The sequence below is a fragment of the Neoarthrinium moseri genome, assembly GCF_022829205.1.
Source record: "Neoarthrinium moseri strain CBS 164.80 chromosome Unknown scaffold81_Wmoseri_CBS_16480, whole genome shotgun sequence".
NCBI classification, from domain to species: domain Eukaryota; kingdom Fungi; phylum Ascomycota; class Sordariomycetes; order Amphisphaeriales; family Apiosporaceae; genus Neoarthrinium; species Neoarthrinium moseri.
Window position 1 is genome coordinate 106,261 of NW_026055195.1, and position 22,151 is coordinate 128,411.

The window sequence follows — 22,151 nt, forward strand, 5'->3', positions numbered from 1 at the left end:
AGAGAAAAGAAGAAAGACGGGGGTATCATCCGCATGCTAGTCGTGAGATGAGCTCAGATGAAAACATCAAATGGCCGTTAACATGACGTTCGGCGTGGGTGAGACTGCTAAAGAGTCCCTTCGCCATCCATATTTCAGAGTGTAGGAGCTCTTGCCCTTACCCATAGGCATCGCCGGGTAGGCACCTTCAACCCTCGTGATGCTCTGTCTCGATCTCCATGTCCATGTCCATCAAGTCGACCTGCGCAGCCTGGGATGCCTTGGCGACCGGTCGCTGGACAAAGGGCGAGGGGCCAACAGCCCGTTGCTGCATCTCAGGGCCCTTGGCGGCCGTCTCGTCGGGCCCGAACGATCGCATCTCCTGGTCCCCGAGGGGCTTGGCCAGGTCGCGGCGGCCAAGCACGGGGGAATCGGGTTCGTTGGTCCTGCAGTTCTCCAGAGACTCAACCAAGCCGCCCAACTTATTAGGCTGCGAGGCGGGACTGGCGAATCCATACTGTGAGGCGCTCGGAACCCGATCGTCCCGGTAGTTAGACGGGTCGGGCGGGTCCGAGAAGGACATCTCCATATCGCGCGAGTCGGACGAGCCAACCGTGGCAACTGACGATCCCGAGATGCTGTGCTTCCGCTTTGATGGGGAGTTGAATGAGACCGATGAAACCGAGTTGATCGCCTCGGCTGTCAGGGGCACGGGTCCATGTCCGTGTGTAGCTGGAGTCGGACTGCTCTGCTGTGCCTGGCTCTGTGGTTCGGCCTGCTCTTGAGAGAGTTCATGCTGGAAGGAGCGATTGTCGGCGCGCACGAACATCTGTATGCCAATGGTTAGGAAGGGGGCACGCAAACACTAAATCTAGAATGGGGAGACATACTCGCAGGGCATCCGATAATTGGACCGGGTCTGCCTTCATTGCCGCCTCAGACGCGTACACCATGATGGGGGTCTTTGACTCGGTCCCAGCGGCGATGAGAACAGATTCAGCATCTGTTTTCTGTGCTCCAGTGTTAGAAGCGCACTGGACAGTTTCATGTGATCATAACTTACCTCGACTGAGATGGGGTTGGCTTCCTTCGCAGCATACACAAGTCTCCACCATTGGTCTTTGGATCCCGGTTCGTCTCCCAGGTCTATCAGATCGGCTTCCTTTCGAACACAGACGTACGTAATTTCACTCGTCGTTGCAACTCCTCGGAGAAAGTATCTGTGAGTCGGGTTCCAGTACTCAGGTTTGTAGAATTTCGGTTGATCCGGAACAATGTACTGGTCCCTGAACTCTGGAGTAGCTTCCTCTTCACGGCAGGTCAGATACTTCGAGAGATGTCTCAGGCCGTGGTAGCATTGCTCGCGCCTGAGCTTGACATCTGCAACGCAATTGTGAGCAAGGCTGATCCCCCTATCGTCTTCGCTGAGTGAAACTCACCTTCTAGTTTGACGTCAATGTCTCCGAGCTCGCCTTTCGCCACATCTATACCCTGCTGAAGTGTTTCTTCTATCTCTTTCTCCTCTTCGTTGAACTCGTAAGGGGATTCACCAGAATAGATAAGGGCGAGATCTTTGATCGACGGAATCTTGCCTTCGGCGATTTGCTCTTGCGTGTATCGGAGCTGCGCAACCATGCGCTGCGATGCGATCTTGGATTCACTGGCTTTAATAGACCTGTCCCAACACTCCCGGGCGCTGTGGTCTCGACCGTTGAACCACTTGAGCTCGCGGCAGCCGGTCGCACCTTGACAACTCAGGATTCGCTTCTCCCAGGCCTTGAGCCTTTTGTCGAGTAGATTCCTGAGTTTGTGGATCTGCGTCTGGATGGATATGGCAATGTCTTTCCGGCTCTCGACATATCTATCAAGGTAAAGCACCTCGGGAATGTCACAGGGCTGGCAAAGACCGCTGCCGCTGATCCTGATGGGGAGAATCTCGCCTAGTTCGGTGAAGACTGCGGTCCTGGAGCCCTCATCCGGGAAGGAATCCTCCGACACTGCGTTGCTCCAAAAGATACTATCCAGGGCGTCGTACAGTGTATGAACCCAGCTATTCTGACCCTCCTCCAGGGTCACGCTCAAGAAATTGAACTGGGCCTCTTGCTCGTCGTCGCTAGTGTCACTGCCTGCATTGGTCATGGTTGTATCCGGTGAAGGCTGGCCCGTATGATCTTCGCCGGGGGGTTTGGAAAGTACTCGTGCGGGCCTGGCAACAAACACGAATGGCTTGATCTCGCAGTGAGGATTCTCGATATTCTCTCCCAGAAATCCCTGGAAAAAGTTTGACTCGAGATCAGCTACACCCCACCCGTAGCCGTGGCCCGGGTTGACGATAGTCGTATCAGCCAAACCATCAACTGAACCATACGAGCGCTCACTGCTGTCGAGGAAGGCGATCAGACGGTGAAGCTCTTCGTGAAAGTCCGGATGAGCATCCTGATCGGCGCCCCAGTCGTTTCTGGCAATGGCTTCGAGACTCTCCTTCTTCAGAATCGGCTGGCCCTTCCACCACTCGCTATTGTGGCCATAGCTGCGAACCGGCTGCCCGCTTGTCAACAGTGCGTTCCTCGCCTTGGGAATCTTGTGCAAGATGGTAACGACGCCTCCCAGAAGGGTCTCGTCTTTGGAACGCACGAACGCTGGTGAAGCTGGATCGCGTTTCCGGGCCGAGGGCGTGGGCAGTGGCTTGTCTTGGGTAGCTTCGACCTTGGTTGGCACCATGGCCCATTGATCCTGCTCATATTCGGATCTCGTAGCTGGGCCAAAGGCTGGGCTGTGGGCGCCGCTTCCAGTGACTCCAGTCTCCTGAGGGGGGACGCCAGACTCGGCGGCCGACTCGGCGAGGGCGCGTTGTAGGTCGGCATCTTCATCGGCGGCGGTCATGGGGGCTCCTGCGGGGACATGGTCAGCTCTGGAGATCAGACGTCTTTGGAGATATACCTGCTGCCTGGAAGGCAGTCAAGTCGACAAGCCTACCAAGCGGCGACCGGTTGTTCGTTCGGGAGGGCGGGCGCGTGGGAGCAGCGCTGTTGTGGTAGCTCGGGGCGTGCTCGTCGGGACCTTGGATGTTGAACTGAATGCCGCTGTCTGTGGGGCCTTCACGATCGGCCGTCCATGCCGACTCATCCCACTTGTACTTGCTGCTGTCGGGGTTGTTGAAGAACTCGTTGACGGCCTGTTCGACGTTGAGGCTGTTGGCCTTCAAACGGGCGACGGCCTCGTCCCTGCCCAGGTTGGTGAGCTCGCAGAGGAAGCCCACGTCCGCGTCGCTCGGTTCGCCGACCGAGGCCATTGTGGGCGACGTGTGAAGATGTGATCAAGGGAAATGCGCCGACATGGGAGGGGGCGGTTTCGTAGACACAGCCGTAAGCTGCAGCTGTCCTCCGCAATCTCGAGCTGCCTGACGAGATGATGGATATTCCCGACGACGGCGACGGGGTGCGGCGGAGGGCAAGCAGCAGCGGCCGGTACGAGATGATTTGCCGCTGGGAACGTTGACCTGGGATCGGCGGCTCGGTTCAGGTGTTGTGGTGACGCCGGTGAAGTGAGAAGTGAGAGCTGGGAGCTGTGCTTCAGAGGCGCAGGCGCAGGTGCAGGTGCAGGTATTGGGGAATGGGTGGATGGGTGATGACATGGGTAACGGCGGTTCAACTCCAAGCTCGCCGCTGATTACGCGTTATCGACAACCGAGACCAGCGTCTAGCCCCACCGCCTGTACGAGTAGAACTATCACAGTTCATCGAGGTGAATGAGAATAAGATGGGCAATTTTCATTTTTCTTTTTCTTTTTCTTTTCTCTTCTTTTCGATTGTTCCTATTCTGGAAGGCGATTCCAGCATTCACGTAAGCAGGTGGTCCCTATTCATGCATACAGGCTTGATTGTCCAGACTATCGAATGAACGTAGCAGAGACTGCCTACGGCCACCCGAATGGCCTTTGGATTCAACTGTGTTCCCCTTCCTAGCTGGTCCTAGTTAGCAGTGTAAGCGGTCTTCATTCCGCCGTTGCGGCTCGCCAGGGTTTGAACATTGGTGTTTATTTGATATTTACGCATGAAACAATCATCCCACAGAGCCATCACTCCTGCATCGGAAAGAATGGCATCGGGACATTGTGCACCTTGACGATGTATGTGAAAGAACTATCTAATGTTAATAGCTGCGGTCATTCTCGTCTGTCTGTCTGTCTCCTCCTGCAAGTCGAGTTAGACGGCCACCACTCTACAGTGTAGCTAAGTTGGGTAGCTCACGACCAATGGATAAGCTGCGATAACCCTAATTAGGGATCTTCACGAACACCGTCAGCTAAACCCTGGCCAGAAAGCCAGAACACAGTCCCCGGCCTGTAAATAATTAAGACATCTACAGGGTCTGCCCAACTCCGAATATTCTCATCTTCCCGAGCACCCAACGTCTGACCCAGCCGCCATGGGGAACCAGGCCAATGAGTCTGTGCAAAAGGCCCCGCAGAATCTACTTTTGTCGGATCTTGTCTTCTCTGATCAAGCCAACCACAATTTCTCTCGCATCTTGACAGACCTGAAAAAGTCGAACCTGTCCATCACCAACCGCCTTCATTCCATAAAGGAGGATGCCAGGTTCGTGTCGGACGTTGCGCAAACCCTGGCCCGTCCCTTGGTCGCCAACGAGCGGTGCGGCAGTTGGTATATCCCACCGACCTCCAAGGCCGGTTCCGCGTATTTTAAAAGCACCGACGGCCACACGGGGCAGTGGAAATTCTCGACCAGGAGGCTGAATCTGCACTTGTTGGCCATTATCGGTGAGAACGATGGCTGCATCATCGTCGACTCAACCAGACGGGGCAAGCGTATGCCTGACGCACTGAGTAAGACGATACCTACCTGGTGCTGCGTGCTCAATCGAGTGCTCTTCCCCGAACGCTCGGACAAGCATGCTCTATACACCCCGCCGAATGTGGTTTCTGAGTCGGAGCATGCCCAGATGGAAGCTCGGATACCCGGCTTCGTAGACGCCTTCAAAGCCCTGACGCTCGACATGGGCAGCTGGAGCCAGCTCGAAAAGCCACTGCGGCCGATGTGGGTGACGCAGGAATCCGAGCTCTTCGCGGCGGACACCATCTTCGAAGACTACCACCCTGTCATCTGCTGCACCAGCTCGCGCCGAGTGACCGGCGGCGAGATGAGCGAAGGCGGCTACATCCAAGGCGCCGGGGATGATACCGAGAATTGGGCTCTTGGGTTGAACCCTGCTGCATTCTGGGACCACGACGAGGAACTGCTGGCTACCCCTGAGGTCGAGCTGCCCATCTTGATCGCATCCCTCTTGTCAGGTCAGTCGGCAAGGCCTCCTCAGGAAGGACCCCAGCAAGTGTCACCGGGTCTCTTTGTTAGCCCTCTGGGTCAGGAGGCTGCTCCTTCGTTCACCTGCACCATATCTTTACTCCCCAAGGCCACGGATGCGTCTACCTGGGTGAAAAGCAATACGCAGATGGAGGTAGGTCTCGGTAAGCATAAACTTGCCAGTCGAAATCTCAGATCTGCCTTGCCCGCAATCTGCGAATTCGCCAAATCGGCTCTTGTCGCCTCGCAAACGCTGGCCCATGACCAGTCGTCACCGGTGCCTTCAAATATCCTTATCCTATGCGAGACTGGCAAAGATATCTCTGTAGGCGTGGCTCTGGCACTTCTGTGTCAATTCTTTGACGAGGCTGGCAACCTGGGTGATCTGGACCAGAGACCGGATGTCAACAAGAGCATCATAAAGGTCAAACTCAGCAGGATCATGACAGCTTTCCCAGGCGCCAACCCGAGCCGTGCCACGCTGCAGAGTGTAAATAGTTTCCTCATGGGATGATGTAGCCTCCAAGACGAAAACCAAGCCAAGTACAAGTCATTATGCAGACCCGCCACTGGTGCGTAGAGTTTGACTGGACAGCAATCACCACAGAAAAGACCTGAAAAGGGGGATTATAGTCGCGCACGAGCCATGCCTGCCTCCCCGGCACGCATATTGGGTACTAGCCGCACCTCGTGTTAGAATGGCGCTGGTTGGGCTCCAATCGATGGAAGATTTGGTCGACCGGGTATCCCAATTCAACTGCTACCATGCTAACTGAAGCCATCCGATGTCCCTAGGTCGCACGCCAGCATTCCGAGACGGTTAGACGTCAGATATGCCGCGAAGTTTGGTGCTTCTTCAAGACGCTTCTCGAACCTTCTAGACATCTGAGCCACGACAATGGATGGCAGCAAGGCAGATTGGGACTCTGAGCCACAATGCCAGTCTCTTGCATTCCGAGGGCCACTACAGTATTTGCAGCCAAGGACAAACTCATGGGAAGGATTCAGTTGGGTGAAGCTGTGGAAATACTCTCGACGGCCTAATTAGCAGCCCTCATCCCTACAACGTTGAATTGCATTGCGACCTCGGGCGGCAGGCGTTGAGCTAAACTCTAGTTAGTCCCCCCGGTGGAGGGGTAGTACTGCACGTTAGGTATCGCCTGATAAACCCCGCAATCAGCGTCATCCCGTTGGACGTGGTGAGAGCCAGCTTCTTGACCGCCCGCACTGCGTCTAACCAGACAACCTGGAAGCCGTTCACATTTCCAAGACAAAAGGCAATAAAAAGCAACCCGAGGTCGATTGGCGCGGCTTCCAGAAAATACTCGAACAGAGGGTCTACCGGTGGTCGATTGGCACATGTCATTGGCCGGATCTCCAGCTGGGCTTCTATTTGATCGTGTGATGTGCTCGCATTGACTGGGGCATTGGATCGCATCCAGCATCACATCCAATCCATCCTGGACCAGACGTCCTGGTGCTCGACTCCACCGGCGACCTAGGCCCTACCTACCGTACGCAAACTTGCCAACTGCAGTACAGCACAGTACGGTACCACTCTGGCAATCTGCCAATCTGCCAATCTGCCTTTAGTTAGCTATTCCGCCCGGCTGCAACTGCGTCATTGGCGACCGGAAGTCCACCTTGCCCAGCATCCTGGCCCTTTCGATTCACGGCCTACCGAATTCGCGAATCTTCTACTGCGCGTGGGGCTCAGAACTCTGTCGTACATACGATCCCTGACGACGAGTCTTGCGACAGATGATTTGAACCTTGGCATTTGATTGATTGATAGATGCTTTTCTTTGTTCCTCCCTCTTGACACGCTCCCCAAAAACATTCCAACCGACTCTACCGACCCAGAGTAAGCTTCACCAAAACCTTAGGGGCCTGCTACCATTTGCCCTCGTGGTACCCTTCATAGCTAGCTACTCTTACTTTCACTTCAACCCGACACATTCCGTCCTACGACACCCACCGAACACCGTCTAGACGCACCATACCCGTCAACATGGTGAAGGAGACTAAGCTGTACGACCAGCTTGGCGTCAAGCCCGACGCGACTCAAGACGAGATCAAGAAAGGATATCGGTAAGTCGACGTCAAACAGCCATCCCGCCCCAATTCCATACGTCCGCCCGCAACCCAGTGCACTGCACTTTGCATCAACGTGCGACACACACGCCACCCACTGGACCTGTGGCGTATCTACCTCCTCCCCTCGTCACTTACCTAGGCACTTTGACATGACTGCATCTAGCATTGTACTAACCACAGCCATCTTCCAGGAAGGCCGCTCTGAAATGGCATCCCGACAAGAACAAGGACAGCCCCAACGCAGCCGAGAAGTTCAAGGAATGCTCGCAAGCGTACGAGATTCTCTCCGACCCGGAGAAGCGCAAGACGTATGACCAGTTTGGCCTCGAGTTCCTGCTCCGCGGTGGAGCTGCACCTCCGCCTGGCGAGAACCCGTTCGCCGGCGGAGCTGGTGGCATGCCCGGAGGATTCCAAGGCTTCGACTTTGGTAGCGGTGGCGGCATGCCCGGCGGTGGCGGAGCAAGGACGTTCCACTTCAGCACCGGCGGCGGCGGTGGCGGCGGAAGCGGCTTCCGCTTCAACAACCCGAACGATATTTTTGCCGAGTTCGCCCGGCAGCAAGGTGGCTTTGAAGACGACGACCCCCTCGCTAGTATCCTCGGAGGCATGGCTGGCATGGGTGGTGGTGGTCGATCGAGCCGCATGCGCTCCAACTTTGGCGGTGCCGGAGCCGACCCGTTCCGCAGCAGCGCTCGCGAGGCAACGCCCGAGGTCACTACCGTCGAGCGTGGGTTGCCGCTTACCTTGGAAGAGCTCTACAACGGTGTCACCAAGAAGATGAAGATCAAGAGGAAGACGTTTGATGATAGCGGCAAGCGCACCACCAGCGATCAGGTTCTCGAGGTCCCGATCAAACCAGGTTTGAAGAAGGGCAGCAAGATCAAGTTCAAGGGCGTAGGCGACCAGGAAGAAGGTGGCAAGCAAGACCTGCACTTCATTGTCGAGGAGGTAAGCATTTCCCGCGAGTATGGTAACCTGATCCCAAGCGCATTGTACTAATATGAGACCAGAAACCCCACCCACTCTTCATTCGCGACGGCGACGACTTGATACACACCGTCGACCTGGAACTCAAGGAAGCTCTGACAGGCTGGAAGCGAACCGTCACGACCATTGACGGCAAGCAACTGACCCTCGACAAGGGTGGCCCGACCGCCCCGGGCTCTACGGACTCGTATCCTGGCCAAGGAATGCCCATCTCGAAAAAGCCCGGTGAGCGAGGCAACTTCATCATCAAGTACAACGTCAAGTTCCCGACAACTTTGACGGCACAACAAAAGGCAGAGCTCAAAAAGATTCTATAGAACTGCCTGCGATTTCGAGCCAAGCGGGTCGCGGCAAGGCATCAGGACTACGGCGTTACGGGGAAAACAAGAACGGCGTTGACGGATTTTGCAATTTGACGATGAGATGAAGATATGATAACTTGAGAAGTCGGAAGGGCTACTTGGGCATCTAGAATAGGACCTCTTGTCCCAATCGAGAACTGAGATTCGTAGTCTCGGCTCCCGCGCTCGGCAGTAGGTGTCAGAGGGCCCTTCCTGGGGTTTACTGTACATATATACATAATTAATCGTGAGCATCTCGTGAATGGATACAAAAACGTACATACATTATTAGGGCCTCTCAATATTCGGTGAGATGTGTTGACTATACTCTACAGTCCCGTGCCACCGGTGCTCTGGAGAGCATATTGCTTTCGTGCCAGGGACAGAACCCAAGACCTGCCGGTTCTTGTAAGTAATTACATATCTATCAGAGCCACAGATTGGCTTCGAATGCTTGACGATTCCGAAAGCCCTGACAACTCAATGCTTCGTCAGCCAGGTGGTTTCGCAAATAAATAGCGTGGTGGCTTCCATGATCGTGCAAGGAAATGAGATTTATATAGGGCCAGAAGAAACAGGAGGACAGATCTCTGCACAATAGCTGCTCGCATTGCGGCGGAGAATTCGTCGACGAGGATAGCTTAATATTGTCTGTTCTGCCCAAAAGAAGCGAGAAGGCTTCCTGCGGTTCTACCAATACGATTCCCCGAGAGCCTCACGTCCCAAGACGAGTACACGAGATTGGAGTCATGCAGACGTTGACTTGGATGCCAACTCTATTCCATAGGATCTGGAATCGTACGTGGCAAAGCTTCGGGAGAAAACACAGACTACTGTTTAGTTGTTAAGAAAGACCGTCTTACGGGTAGATGGCTGATTCCTCTGAAGTCAAAGACTCTTACCATGCATGCTCAGACTCCCCGCGGATGTTTGAACTCCTCGAGCACGCCAGAGAATCAGCGGTCGAATAAAGGGAGGTCGTTCTTTCAAAATTGTGATTGGCAATACGGTAAGAATAAATTTGCGTAATTGAGTTCTCGGATAGCCAAGAGCCGTTGCTTACAGTCTCAGAGTGAGAATAAATCTTTTTCGCCCTGAAAAGCTCCCGCCATGGGGATATAAAGGATTTTGAATTCGTCAAATAATAACTTAATCGCAATCACAAAAGTATGGACGTCAACATGTAGTACCAGACCCTGACATAATAACTACATAACCCTGTAGTATACCTTGCAGTCTGATGAGCAAGCGGCATGTGGTACGGAGACCAGCGGTGACCGAGCAGTCATCATGGCTCCGAGCCACTCGGGCCGCCTCAATGCAACTCTTTCCGCTAAAGTACAACCCCTAAGTCGGCGGCACAGGGCCAACTCCGAATTTAACGTGCTTAGCATCCCTGCGATTCTCTGTTCTGTGACTCATTGGAGGCGTGCTGGCCTCTCGCTTAGCATAGGCAACACCGGCCCCTGTCTTTAATATTGGGTATAGACGGCAACCAGGAGTCAGTCCATCCTACCGGAATTTCTATGTCGGTAGCACTATTGTCGGGACCGTACGAGAATGAGAAGGACCAATGCCCATGCTGCAACCTGCAGAAAGAACACTTGCATGGCCAAGACTGAGTGATGGGTGGCTGCCCGACCTCGGAGGTATGTTTTCGGACGCGAGATGTATTCGTCACCAACACAACGAACCCATGTCACAGCATGAGTTTATCAGCATCAAACCCTCCCCACGAGTTGTTATTGGGCGTTGTCTTCACCCAAACCCAGTATTCAATTCTGAATAGACTCAAAACAGAGACATTACTTAACATGGCGAACCTTACCAAACCCGGTGACAAGAGCCTGAAGTTGCCAGAAGACGCTGAAAACGCTGTATCGCCCCCTACTGACAGCGAAGAACAGGGGAATGGCACAAATAGCAAGCGTAATGAACAGCTGATGAAGCAATACGGAGTACAGTCTAACCAATTAGTCTACTTATCTATCCACACTGACAACTCACCTACACAGAGCACGTGGGATGGCCCTGACGATCCTCACAACCCGTATAACTGGCCATCGAGCCGCAAAATCACCACAGGGATCATATTCTCTCTCGCTCAGCTCGTGACCTTGATGACGGCCAGTATGATCGCGGCAGCTTTAGAGGATATCTGCCGTGACTTAGACATAGGGGCTTCGGAGGCTCAGATCATTTTCTCCGCGTACTTCCTCGGGCTCGGCTTTGGTCCATTCGTTGTCGCAGCGTTCTCGGAGATGCACGGCCGAAAGTGGATCTGGGTATGCGGAAACGTCTGGTACATTCTCTGGAACGCGCTGAGCCCGGTTGGCAAATCGTCCAGCCTGATGATCGTCTCCAGGTTGATGGCAGGTCTAGGAGCGTGTGCAGGTGTCACAGTAAGCCGTTCTCGCCATAGCCAAACGCTTCAGCGCCTAGCTCACATGAGTCACTGCTTCTCCAGCTGACCGGCCCGGCCATGGCTGACATGTACGGTAAAAGAGAACGAGGCAAGGCGGCTGCCATCACGGCCTTGCTGCCGTCGCTCGGGCCCGCTCTGGGGCCCATCGTGGGTGGTCTGGTCACGCAACTGATCGAATGGCCGTGGATCTTCTGGGTGATGAGCATCACCACGGCAGCGGTCACTCTGATCGGAGGCGTGTATATCCAGGAACCATACACACCCGTGCTCCTCCGCCGCAAGGCGCGCAGCCAATACATCACTATCACGGATGCACTCGGGTACAAGTTCTGGCGTGACTTTCTCGGACGTCTCGGTACCGGAATATGGCGTCCCGCGCGTCTCCTACTCACGAGGCCCGTGGTCCAGGCTCTCGCTTTGGTGCAGGGGCTGAACTTCGCCGTCTACACCTTGCTTCTAGGCACATATGCAACTCTGTTCATAGAGCGGTACCACCAGACACCGTCGGTCAGCGCGCTCCACTACATAGCTATCGCCATAGGAGCGACTCTGGCGGGCCAAGTCGGAGCCGTGCCATGGACTGGATTTACAGCCGCCTCAGCGACAGACATGATGGACAGGGCAAGCCAGAATTCCGGTCGCCGTATCTGGTACCGGGGGTAGTTCTGACACCGATTGGCTTGCTTTTGTATGGATGGGCGGCCGAGTATCACGTCGACTGGCCGGTGCTCGACCTTGGCGCCGCCATCTATTGTTGTGGGAGTGTCATGGTGACGCAGATGCTGTACGCTTACCAGCTTGACGAGTTCGTCGAGCATGGAGCTTCGGCCAACGCGGCCACGCGGATGCTGTCGTATGTCTTGGGATTTGCCTTCCCAATCTTTGCGCCTCAGCTGTACGAGAAACTAGGCTACGGATGGGGGAATAGCATGCTTAGTTTGGTCTGGGTGGTACTGTGTTTTCCATTGCCCATAGTCTTTTGGGTTTGGGGGGAGCGACTGCGGGCATGGCGCAGAAGTTCCAAGGAGGGCGTCATAGAAGGTGTCTGATGCCGCTACTCCTGTCCAATTGCCCCTCTCTCGTCGAAGTGATTGAGGGCTTGCCTTGGGCTAATCGCCTCCGTGCTAATCTGTAGCTGGTCCAATGTTTACATATTGTACGAGGAAGGTTGCGTAATAGTGCTATACGGTGTTGTTGTAATCTCACATGATACTTGGCCTACCGCCAGTAGTAAGTTGGACAGGAAAATCGAACCGTGGTAAGTCGTACAAAGCACGTTACGGTGGCTACCATCCTCGATTCCACCCAAAGCTGGAATTGTGATGTAATGGATTCCGAAACCCACGTGGGAAGTGCCAGAAAACAGAACATTGTTCCCTGGTAAATATAATCGCCACATCCAAACCACCTCAGCCTCATGCTGGCCTAGGGATGGAAGCCGGAGGCCTGATCCGGGGCGACGAGGAGACACGGAGCCGAGGGCGGACCGGCAAGCCCCACAGCACAGCATCGGCGGCCGTCAGTCTCGCGGACTTTTGGCCCGTGCAGTCACGCCCGCCCAAAGGGCCGGTTGGCCACTTGATTCCTGCGGTACAGCAGGCGGGACCGCAGATGAGACCTTGGCTTTGCTAAATTCAATGGCTGTGCTATGTGTGTGGCTAACACGTGGATGAATCTGCTCATATGGGGCCTCTTGGAATCCTTGGGGACACCCGACAGTATTGATCTTTTCCCGCCCCGTGGTTCCTGGAGTATACATACTACAGTAGCAGCTTGCGGTGCGGCTAACTCGCCCACTTACAGGGGTTCCCCACGGCCGTCGTCATTCCCCCCCTAACTTAGAGACTGCAGGTGGCGCGTCCGCTAGCGAATACGTGTTCTCGTGCCGCCGCCGAAACGCTACTTTGCCGCCAGCGACTACTGATAAGTTACCGACTTGACGCAACTACAGCTCCTCCGGCACCATACTCAGGACGCCGGCTCACGACGCGACCTGCTTGCAACTTACCAATTCATTTATCTTGTCGCCCTACGCCTTGAGTGGCACCAGCCCGTCGCCCGCCGCCCTACACAGGTCACCGACAGCTACCGTCAGCTGCCATGCGAGCACACTGAGACGCCCTCTCCCAACCCAGTGATTCCCGAGACGCTACGTGCCACATCTCAAGATGGCGGCTCCCAAGTTCAACTCGAAGTCGCCGACCATGAGGCGCATCAGTATGTGTTCCCCGCCCCGTGGCCCGGCTCTCGCAGCATCACGCACACCTGACTGACATGCATCGCCTTCCCCCCGCAATAGTGAAGGAAGCCTCAGAGCTGTCCAACTCGCCCTCGCCCGACTACACGGCCACGCCGCTCGAGAGCGACCTGTTCGAGTGGCACTTCACCCTGCGCGGGCCCCCCAACTCGCCCTTCGCCGAGGGCATCTACCACGGCCGCATCGTGCTGCCGCCCACCTACCCGCTGCGCCCGCCCTCGTTCCGCTTCACCACGCCCTCGGGCCGCTTCGAGGCCAACCGCGAGATCTGCCTGTCCATCTCGGGCCACCACGAGGAGACCTGGCAGCCCGCCTGGGGCGTCCGCACCGCCATCGTCGCCCTGCGCAGCTTCATGGAGACCGACGCCAGCGGCCAGATCGGCGGCCTCAACACGGGCGACGCCGTCCGCCGCAAGCTCGCCGCCGAGTCCCGCACCTGGACCTGCGCCGCCTGCGGCAAGAGCAACGAGGGCATCATCCGTGAGGTCGAGGAGCGCTGCAAGGAGCTGGAGCGCGACGCCGGCCCCGGCGACAGGACCGAGGTCGAGGTCCCCGCCGAGCTGAAGATGGGCTTCCGCGACGAGATGGACAAGGCCAGGGCCGCGGACAGCTCGCAGGGAAGCGACGGCGCCAAGGAGGACGCCGAGGCGGCACAGCTCGCCGAGGGCTTCGTCCGGACTGCGCCCGAGACCGAGATGGCGCCGCCCGCCGCCGACGTGGCGATCCAAGCTGCCCTGCCGGCGAGGCCCGCGCAGAGCGTGCCGCAGCCGACGAGGACGGTGCCACTCCCCGACCCCGTGGGACAGGCCGTGGTGCAGCGGGCGAGGCGGCTGGATCCGAACGCCGGCATCCCCGTGTGGGTGGATTATGCCATCATCGGGCTGGTGGGCATCCTGATCGCGATGCTGATCAAGATCCTGTTGGGATACTGACACCTTCCTCGTCTACTTGTTCTGGTTTTCTCAATTTCGTCGAGATGGCATGGTGTTTTGGCGTTGGGCAGCACGGATTCGGCATCTGGTATCAAAGCCAACGGGGTCTGGCGTTTACACTCGGGTTATCAGTAGAAGGGCAATGGATGTCATATATAAGCATTGCTACCAGAGAATTGAATTATCGGAATTTCAGCATAATTTTTGGGAACTTGGTGTTCGACTCTCACCTGACTCCGTTGTCGAGTTCTCCTCTTCCAGGAGATATACACTCCACACTCGACAACTCACTATAGCACGTGCTTGTTTTTCGACAATCACACTTACGGAACTTCACATAGGAGCAGCGTAGAGAAGACTAGTGAAACTATTGTCAGCGACGTGCTGAAGCAAGAAAACGAATCATGCCATTTGCCGTCTGAACGACCCGGCTGCGGGTATCTCTATTTTTGTACACTCTAAATACACACGGCAAAAGCGATGTAAATCACGATTGCTTGCATCTCTCTGCCTTCTTTGACGCCGTCAGATGCACCTCCCCGCCCTTCATGGCCGTCTTCTCGGGTTGTCTCACTCTTCCACCACTTCCTGGGCCTGCGTGCTCGCGAGTCTCCCTGTGACAAGCCACCACCACTCACCGACCGTAAGCGCGCGGTTGCCGACGAGTCTCTGGACAACTCCCAGGCCGTCGAGCCAGTCGATGATCAACTGGGCCTCGAAGGCCTCGATCGTCGGAGCGAGGAGCGAGACGGCGCTCTCGGCCGTCATGGGCCCCTTGGTGGCGAGGGCAAACACCATCATGCAGAGGTACTGAACCCAGCGCCCGTGGTCCAGGTTGCCGAAGAAGTCGTACCAGCCGGGGATCTCGCCGAGGGGTCCGCTCTTGGGGATGACCACGTCCTTTGCCAGCATGACGAGGGGGAGATCCTCATCGTAGACATACTTGTCCGTAGGCATCAGCTTCACGTCCCACTGGTAGTATCGCTTGGGGTACTTTCGACCTTCGTAGTCTCCCGGCTTGAAACCATGCGGTATGACGGGGAAGTTGTCATCTGCGAGTCGCACCCTGCCATAAGCCTGCAGGTTGATCATGGCCATGATCGCGCCATCGTTTGCGTTGTAAGGAAGGATCATGGCTTCGTTGCTGCGGAACTTCTTGTCCAGTTCAGCCTTGAACGAAATGGCCTGGGTGAACCTTTCCAGATTCGCGAACTTCTTGGCTCGGTTCTCAAAGAGCGTGTTCAGTCTGAAACTGCGACTGCGACCTTTGCCGTAGAGCCTGGAGATGACCTTGCTTTCCAAGAGTTTAGTGATGGCATAGTCAAGCAGCTCGTCGAGCGAGGCTTTGTCGCCCCTCCATCGTTTTAGCAGGGTAGCTCTGATATCTGTGCCGATGGTGATTCCCTTCGTATCATCGCAGAGGGCACGGACCCACGACATGGCCAGATGAATCTCGGTCGTGCTGAATGGTGTGGAACTTGGCGAAGGTTTGGTGGCCGGGAGCGTCGCATGTTGGCCAGCAGCTCCTTCGGTCCTGACAAAGGTCGATGATTGGAAGTGGTACCAGGTCTCTCGCCAATTTTCCTCGTCCTTCTTGGGCTCAGAAAGTTTGTATTGGTTATTGAACTGCCTGCGGGTCACCGGCAGCTCGACCCCATCGTGAGTCTCCAACTTGGTGGCCCATGCGATTACTGTTCTCCAGTCATAGTTATCGAGGTCGTCGTAGTCGATGGACGGGACCTCATTCTTCTCGTATGCATCGAGGTATGCCGAGTCAAATTTCTTAGAAAGCGCTTCGATGTAGTTGGCCCTCTCTCGGCAAATCCGATTCCAGAACCTCTTTATGCCTGACAACGACCATTCAGGGTACAGTTTGATGATCAAGCCCCAGTCTGTGATCTTGTCCACACCACCAAGCAGTTTCCGAATGATGACAATCGCGACGAGTAATTCTGTCTCCTTGTTCCGTCCAAGGTTGTCGCCAATGGCTCGTTGCTTGTTCCAACGTCCTGTCGATCGTTTGGGTATGGCGCTCAGTGTTCGCGCTTTCCAGTTACCTTGAGAGCGTTTGACGGGTTGACGCGACTCCCCATCGACGTTGCGGCGTCTGTAAGCTCGTTTTGGCATTTCGGTGACGGTGTCCGGTTTCGATGTCAAAGACTGCCCGCCGTCGTCTTCAACTATACCATACTTGATTTCGTTAGGCAGGGTGTCAATCGTGTATTGAGTGTCCTCGGGCCATTCCAATGTGACGGGTTCCATGCTAGCCTCGCTCGGGTCACTGGCGAGGGAGATGAATATATGGTCTGGAGCAATACTTCCACGGTTTTGCAGATATATGCCTTCAGGGGACATTTCCCACGTCTCAATGGCTGTGACATCACGGCCGAAATCCCCGTAGACGCGGTCGATGCCTTTCCTCATCGCCCTGGTGAGCTGCACGTTTTCTACCATCTCGCGCACGTTCTGCGGTAGGTTCTGCCTCAGGAGCCATCGCGAGTCCGGAAAGCTTCCTACCATCGTGAAGCTGCCACCCGGTCGATCCATAAAATAGGATCTAGGGAATGTGCCTGGCCAAACGCCATGCCCAGTAGCCACGATTGAGTGAAGCGTGGTGAAGGCGGAGTCCTTGGCTGCTGCCTCCTTTGGCAGATGATCTTCGTCATCGTCCAAGGTGAGGAGATCTTCATCATCCTCATCGTCGTCTTCCGACATGTCGTCTTCCATTGAGGTTGCTTTGGCGAACTCGGCCGGCGTGGTCGGTGGGAGGAATTGGATGGTTGACGATGCCTCGAAGGCTTTGATCACTTCAGCCGGAGCGAGTGCTACATCCCATGAGACATCTCCATCGTCAATATCTCCTCTTGCAGCTGGGTCCGGAGCCGCCTTCCTTCCACGACGGATGCGGCGCCTGGGTGTTGGTGTTGTGGCCTTCCGGGTCCGTGGAGTAGCGGTAAGTATCTCTGCATCAACCCTCGCTGTGGGCCTCGCCATCTGCGGCTGTGAAGACCAGGCCCCAGTCGCAGGGTCCTGGAGGTATGAATGCGCATGATCCGCTTCACCATCTTGCTGACTGTCCTGCCGTGAGGGCTGGCTGGATCTGCCAACGGCAGAGAAGTCGTCTGCTGATCTCAGTTTCCGGCGCTTTCGGGGTGTGAGACGGTGCGGCTCATCTGAATCGTCCGCGTCAAGCCGAGTCCGTCTCCTCCCTGGACTATCTGTGTCAAGGCCGGAACCAGCCGGAGCCTTTGATTTGGCGTTGAGATCGACGGGAAGTTCATACTCCAAGGTGGCGATCTTCTTGTCAGACGATTTGGATGCTCCTTGCACATTTGCAAGATGCGGGGCGTTGTCCGTATCCTTCTCACCCAGAGCACGAAGTGAGTCGTACTCCGAGCGAGGAATTGCAACCTTTGCTGGTATGTATGGCTCTGGATATAACTCGATGCATTTGCTCTTGACTTGATCGATCCTCTTGGAGATATCTTCCGAAGCACCTCCATGACTGGGTTTGAATATGACTGATATGGTCTCGAATGCGCCTCCGTTATTGGGAAGTGAATAAGTGTGGCAGTGAATGATCTTGTCACGCTCCATAGCCTTCATCAGCTTGTCATATTTGGTCCGGTCCGGTGGACCAATCTGACTATCACCGCTACCCTCAGACCACCTGTGAAGGACGAGAAGAAAGAGTGACTCATCTCCAGGAAGCACGTCATCGTTCTGATCCAGGAGTCTTTGGACAACATCAAACATACGCTGTTTGGTCGCAGCGTCTGGCCTCGGTTTCTTGGAGGTCTTCTTACCACGCTGCAAGGAGCCATTCGGGGTTTGCGAAGTATGCGAGGTGGCACCAGGCAGTCCCAGTTTAGAAGAGCTCAAGTTCTCGCCGTTCATGTCCATAGGAAGGCTTTGGCTGCCCTTTAGTAATTGCCGGCGAGAATTGAGAGAAAGTGTAGTCGCTGGAGGTTCGATAGACTCGGCTCTATCCAGTGGCCTTCCGGCTACATTGCTCGATACCGGGCTATCAAAGCGCTTGTTGGCTGTAGTGTTTGCTAAAGGGCTCTCGGTTCCACGTCTTGGCGATCTTTCGATACTTGCCACCGAGCGACTCTTGACTGCAGTTGGCAAGTCCAGGACGTTATGCAACCGCACTTGACGGTGGGTCGCGTTGCGAGAAGGCGGAGCGGCCACCGGAGCGGGCACATCTATCTCTTGGGCGGCACGTTTCGGTCGTCGCGACGGAAGTACGTTTCTTGGGGCTTCCGATGGTTTTCTCTGCGTCGAAGGCAAAGCTTCGTCGGTCTCCTCTGCCACGTCCGCAGACATTGATCTTTCCTTCAGCTTCGGGGTGAAGACTCTCATGGCCTTTGGCGGAGGCGCGACGTAATCGGGATTACAAGGCGACTGCGATTTGGTCTGATGATACTCGAGGCCGTTGGGGTTCTTCCAGCTCTTGCCACACTTATCGCACTTGAAGGACTTGGGACCCCCCGCTGACCAGCGCCCCCGTTTAGGCCGAGCTGTTTTTTGTACTGGAGTCACAGAACGAGGCTCAGCTTGCGAACGGGATTCATGAGTGTCGGAATTTGGCGTCGATGCAACGTTGATAGAGTCTTCCTCGATGACAGACTGCAGCCCGCCAGCATCCTGTACTCCGTCGCTGGTCGCCTTCGGTTCTGCCTCCTGCTGTCTACGGGTGAAAAAGTTCGGGTCTTTGAGCGCCGGAGAGTTGAAAATCAATACGACCGACTTTCTTGGGCGGCCCATGGGTTTGTAAGGATCCAGAGAGTTCTTTTTACCATAGTGCACTCCAGGTGGTCTTACAATCTGTGGTTCCGGGCTCTTTTCTACGCTTGGATGGCGAACATCGGCAGTAAGTGTGACTCTAGGTCTTTTCTGTATAGGCACAGAAATTTCCTCCTCGCCATCCCGTTTGCGCTTCGTGGGGAGCTGGTCGCCTTTCCTCGCTCCATACGGTATTAGATAACCCGAGACTTTTCGGCCTGGCTTCAGGAAAGCTTTGGGAGAGAAGGCTGGGAATGTGTACTTGACCATAGCTCCTTTGCTGTCTTGTGAAGATGAAGGACCATATCTCTGAGCAGGTGGTTCGATGGTTCGCCCTTCGTGTTCATTGGTCTGGTCCTGGTGGCCAATTTTCAATGCGCCAGTTGCAACGAACTTGTACGTGTTCGTTTTTCCGACGCGCTTCAGTTGAGATTCAACGATGAAGGCTTGAACATGGGCTGGGCGAGGACGGGGCAGGCTGATTACACTTGTCAAGGTCGAAACCCACTTCCGGTATGGCCAACCAAGCGTGAACATCCCGATCTTGACATTTGAGGAGCCTTCAGGCCCCGCACGTCTGATGATCTCCTGGACAGTATTTACCATGGGCTTATACGGTGTCCAACCTGAAAGCCGGATCAGAGCAGGACTGGGAATGACTTCGGGGGTTGGCCGCTTTGGCAGTGGCTTTTTCCCCAGTCTCCTGGACGGTGGCAGCGTATCAGCCGATGGATCAGCTGGCGCCGCTGCACCTTTTTTGTTCTTCCTGACACGAGAGGTCGGCACCTTCAGGTTTGCTTTTGGCGTTGTTCGATACTTTGCCCATTCCTCCGGAGTAGGATCTCGTACAAACTTCATGCAATCTTTGAACAACTTGTTGCTCTTTTTGGACTCCATAGGTTCAAAGCGCAATACACCAGCCCGGGCCCACCACCGCGAAGACTTAGCGAGTGCTCGCATCTGGGGTACTTTCTCCTTGATGTCCATCTTGGCACGGAGATCGCAATACCTCATGGCCTTGTATGCTTTGAGGATCATCAGGAATGTCTGAGAAATGGCTATGTAGTCGATGGTATCATTTGTGTAGTATTGAGTGAACGAAACCGGATCCCAGCTCGCGGTCAGCTCCTCGGCCGGCATGTTCAAGATCTCAGGCGGGAGTCCCTGCCGTACAACATCGGCCTTGGCGTTCTGCCCGAACTGGGCCAGCCAGAGTTTGCTTGTACGGCATCCTCGAAGCATGGCCGACTGTTTAATGATGTAGCCTTTCCGAGCTAGAGCATCTGTACGCATAGGCAGCGATCGTTTGTCTTGCCCTGTCAGCCTCGTCAAGTCTCCTTGCAGTATGCCCTTCTCCTTGACGGAGGCAATGGCGACAAGAGCCTTCCACTCAAACTGCGGCAGACGCTTGAGGTCAGGTCCATGGCCGGCGATAGCTTTCCACTGTCGCTCCTCGGACAGGAACAAACGTGGCCGTGCATTGGGATCCGGTGCAGAGGACTTTCGCTTCGGTTCCGACTGGGAGGATTGCGGAGTGTCTTTCAAAGACTCTGGTGGTCCCATTGAGGAAGTCGGGCCGTCTTGAGACAGGGCAAGCGCCTCATCAAGCGACATATTTCTGACCCGTGACGGAACGACAATGACATCCTTCCTTGCGACAAGCCACTTCCATACTATTGATGCGTGCGCAGCGTCGGTGGCATCGACCTCCTGACTTTCAATAGAAGCCGGGCCAGAGGGCCCCGACTCATCCCCATCGGCATCTCTTCTCTCGCGGTAGAAAGCCTTGACGGCTTTTACCAAATCTAGGGCCGAAAAGCCTAGGACAAGTTAGTTGCTAGTTGCTTGTGACTCGGGAAGGTGATTCGGGTGCCAAGGGTTATTGAGCTTAGTGGAACGGTTAGATGACTGACCTTCGAGCCCCGAGAAGCCAATTTCTGTGAGAAGCCACTCGATCAGTTCGTCGAGACCTTGCTCCATGGTGTCGGCAATATTAGAGGCATCTAGGTAGGCCGAACGATGCCAAGAAGCCAGGAGACTGTGTGTTCAGGTATTGTTCGGAGAGCACAAAGTGAAAGTAATAGTAAGTAGCGAAGGACTCTGAGAGCGACAGGTATTGGCGAGTGGAACAATGCCGACTATTGGATATCGTCAAAGACAGATTCTGGCATCTCAGTGGCCCCGTCTTGAGAGGCGAGTGGTGGAGCTCCAGCAAGTTTGACTTGGACCAAAGCTAGGTGCGGACGGGTGAGTCCCGATAGTGAGCAGCGATACCAGGCCAATGACCAGCATCAGGATGTCAAAACCTCTCTGTGCGATTGACGGCGGCAGCTCACAGGTCGCGTGGGTTGTGAATGGAAAGGAATCAATGAGGCCGGAGGTGATATGCAGAGCGGCCGCGAAGGGAAAAATTCGCAGAGGTGCCGACGGACGGACTCGAACGTGTCGGTTTGGAACTCTTTTTGGGTGCGTGGTGGATTTTTTTCTGGGCGAAAGCTGCGCGCAGTGGGGCCCAGACAATTTTGTCAGGCGGCGAGAGGTAGTTACGTACAGTGGGGCTCATGCACCCATCTGGAAGCTCGAAACTCTCGTGGACTGTGGGTGGCTTGAGGTCCAGCTCCAATGCAAGTGTACCTAGGTATTCACTGACGAGTTCCTCACTATGACTATACGATATCTAGTTACGGGTACTGTGCTAGGTAATTACAACTTGCCGTGAACCTCATTCAACGTTACGGTGGGAGAAATCCGCGAGTTTGTAGGCGACAGGCTTGTGAATCTTAATCTGCTATCGGCCGCAAAGTGTATCAAACCTTGAGTCACGTTTGGACCCTGTTGATACCCGTCACTCCCAGCCTGCCAGATATGGCATCAACAGCAGTATGGTATTTGGCACAGCACACCGATAACCATGCTCAGATTCCTTAGCAGAATATAGCTATCCTGCTCAAAGAATGGACAGGGGGAAACCCATCCTAGCCAATCTGTCGTAATCTGTTTTTGATCTGCCGATTGTTGCCCGTC

At 55.2% G+C, this 22,151-nt stretch overlaps 5 protein-coding genes across 5 annotated transcripts; 3 read left to right on the plus strand and 2 right to left on the minus strand.

The window, feature by feature from the left end:
* Nucleotides 1-187: 187 nt before the first annotated feature.
* On the minus strand, nt 188-3,271 carry JN550_012212 (uncharacterized protein; the record flags this gene model as incomplete). Its single annotated transcript, XM_049310663.1, has 5 exons — nt 188-808; nt 870-989; nt 1,043-1,359; nt 1,419-2,870; nt 2,920-3,271. The coding sequence occupies 5 exons, from the start codon at nt 3,269-3,271 to the stop codon at nt 188-190; spliced, it is 2,862 nt and encodes a 953-aa protein (XP_049165840.1).
* Nucleotides 3,272-4,407: 1,136 nt separating this feature from the next.
* Nucleotides 4,408-5,814, plus strand: JN550_012213 (uncharacterized protein; the record flags this gene model as incomplete). Its single annotated transcript, XM_049310664.1, has 1 exon — nt 4,408-5,814. The coding sequence occupies one exon, from the start codon at nt 4,408-4,410 to the stop codon at nt 5,812-5,814; it is 1,407 nt and encodes a 468-aa protein (XP_049165841.1).
* Nucleotides 5,815-7,311: 1,497 nt separating this feature from the next.
* Nucleotides 7,312-8,701, plus strand: JN550_012214 (uncharacterized protein; the record flags this gene model as incomplete). The annotated part of the gene is made up of 3 exons (XM_049310666.1): nt 7,312-7,391; nt 7,589-8,345; nt 8,408-8,701. 3 exons carry the CDS (start codon nt 7,312-7,314, stop codon nt 8,699-8,701), a joined length of 1,131 nt encoding a protein of 376 aa, XP_049165842.1.
* Nucleotides 8,702-10,539: 1,838 nt separating this feature from the next.
* JN550_012215 (uncharacterized protein) lies at nt 10,540-14,339 on the plus strand (the record flags this gene model as incomplete). The annotated part of the gene is made up of 7 exons (XM_049310667.1): nt 10,540-10,683; nt 10,741-11,127; nt 11,193-11,638; nt 11,692-12,191; nt 12,580-12,740; nt 13,102-13,344; nt 13,404-14,339. 7 exons carry the CDS (start codon nt 10,540-10,542, stop codon nt 14,337-14,339), a joined length of 2,817 nt encoding a protein of 938 aa, XP_049165843.1.
* A 570-nt stretch (nt 14,340-14,909) lies between these two features.
* On the minus strand, nt 14,910-21,107 carry JN550_012216 (uncharacterized protein; the record flags this gene model as incomplete). The annotated part of the gene is made up of 2 exons (XM_049310668.1): nt 14,910-20,947; nt 21,041-21,107. 2 exons carry the CDS (start codon nt 21,105-21,107, stop codon nt 14,910-14,912), a joined length of 6,105 nt encoding a protein of 2,034 aa, XP_049165844.1.
* Between the last annotated feature and the right edge of the window lie 1,044 nt (nt 21,108-22,151).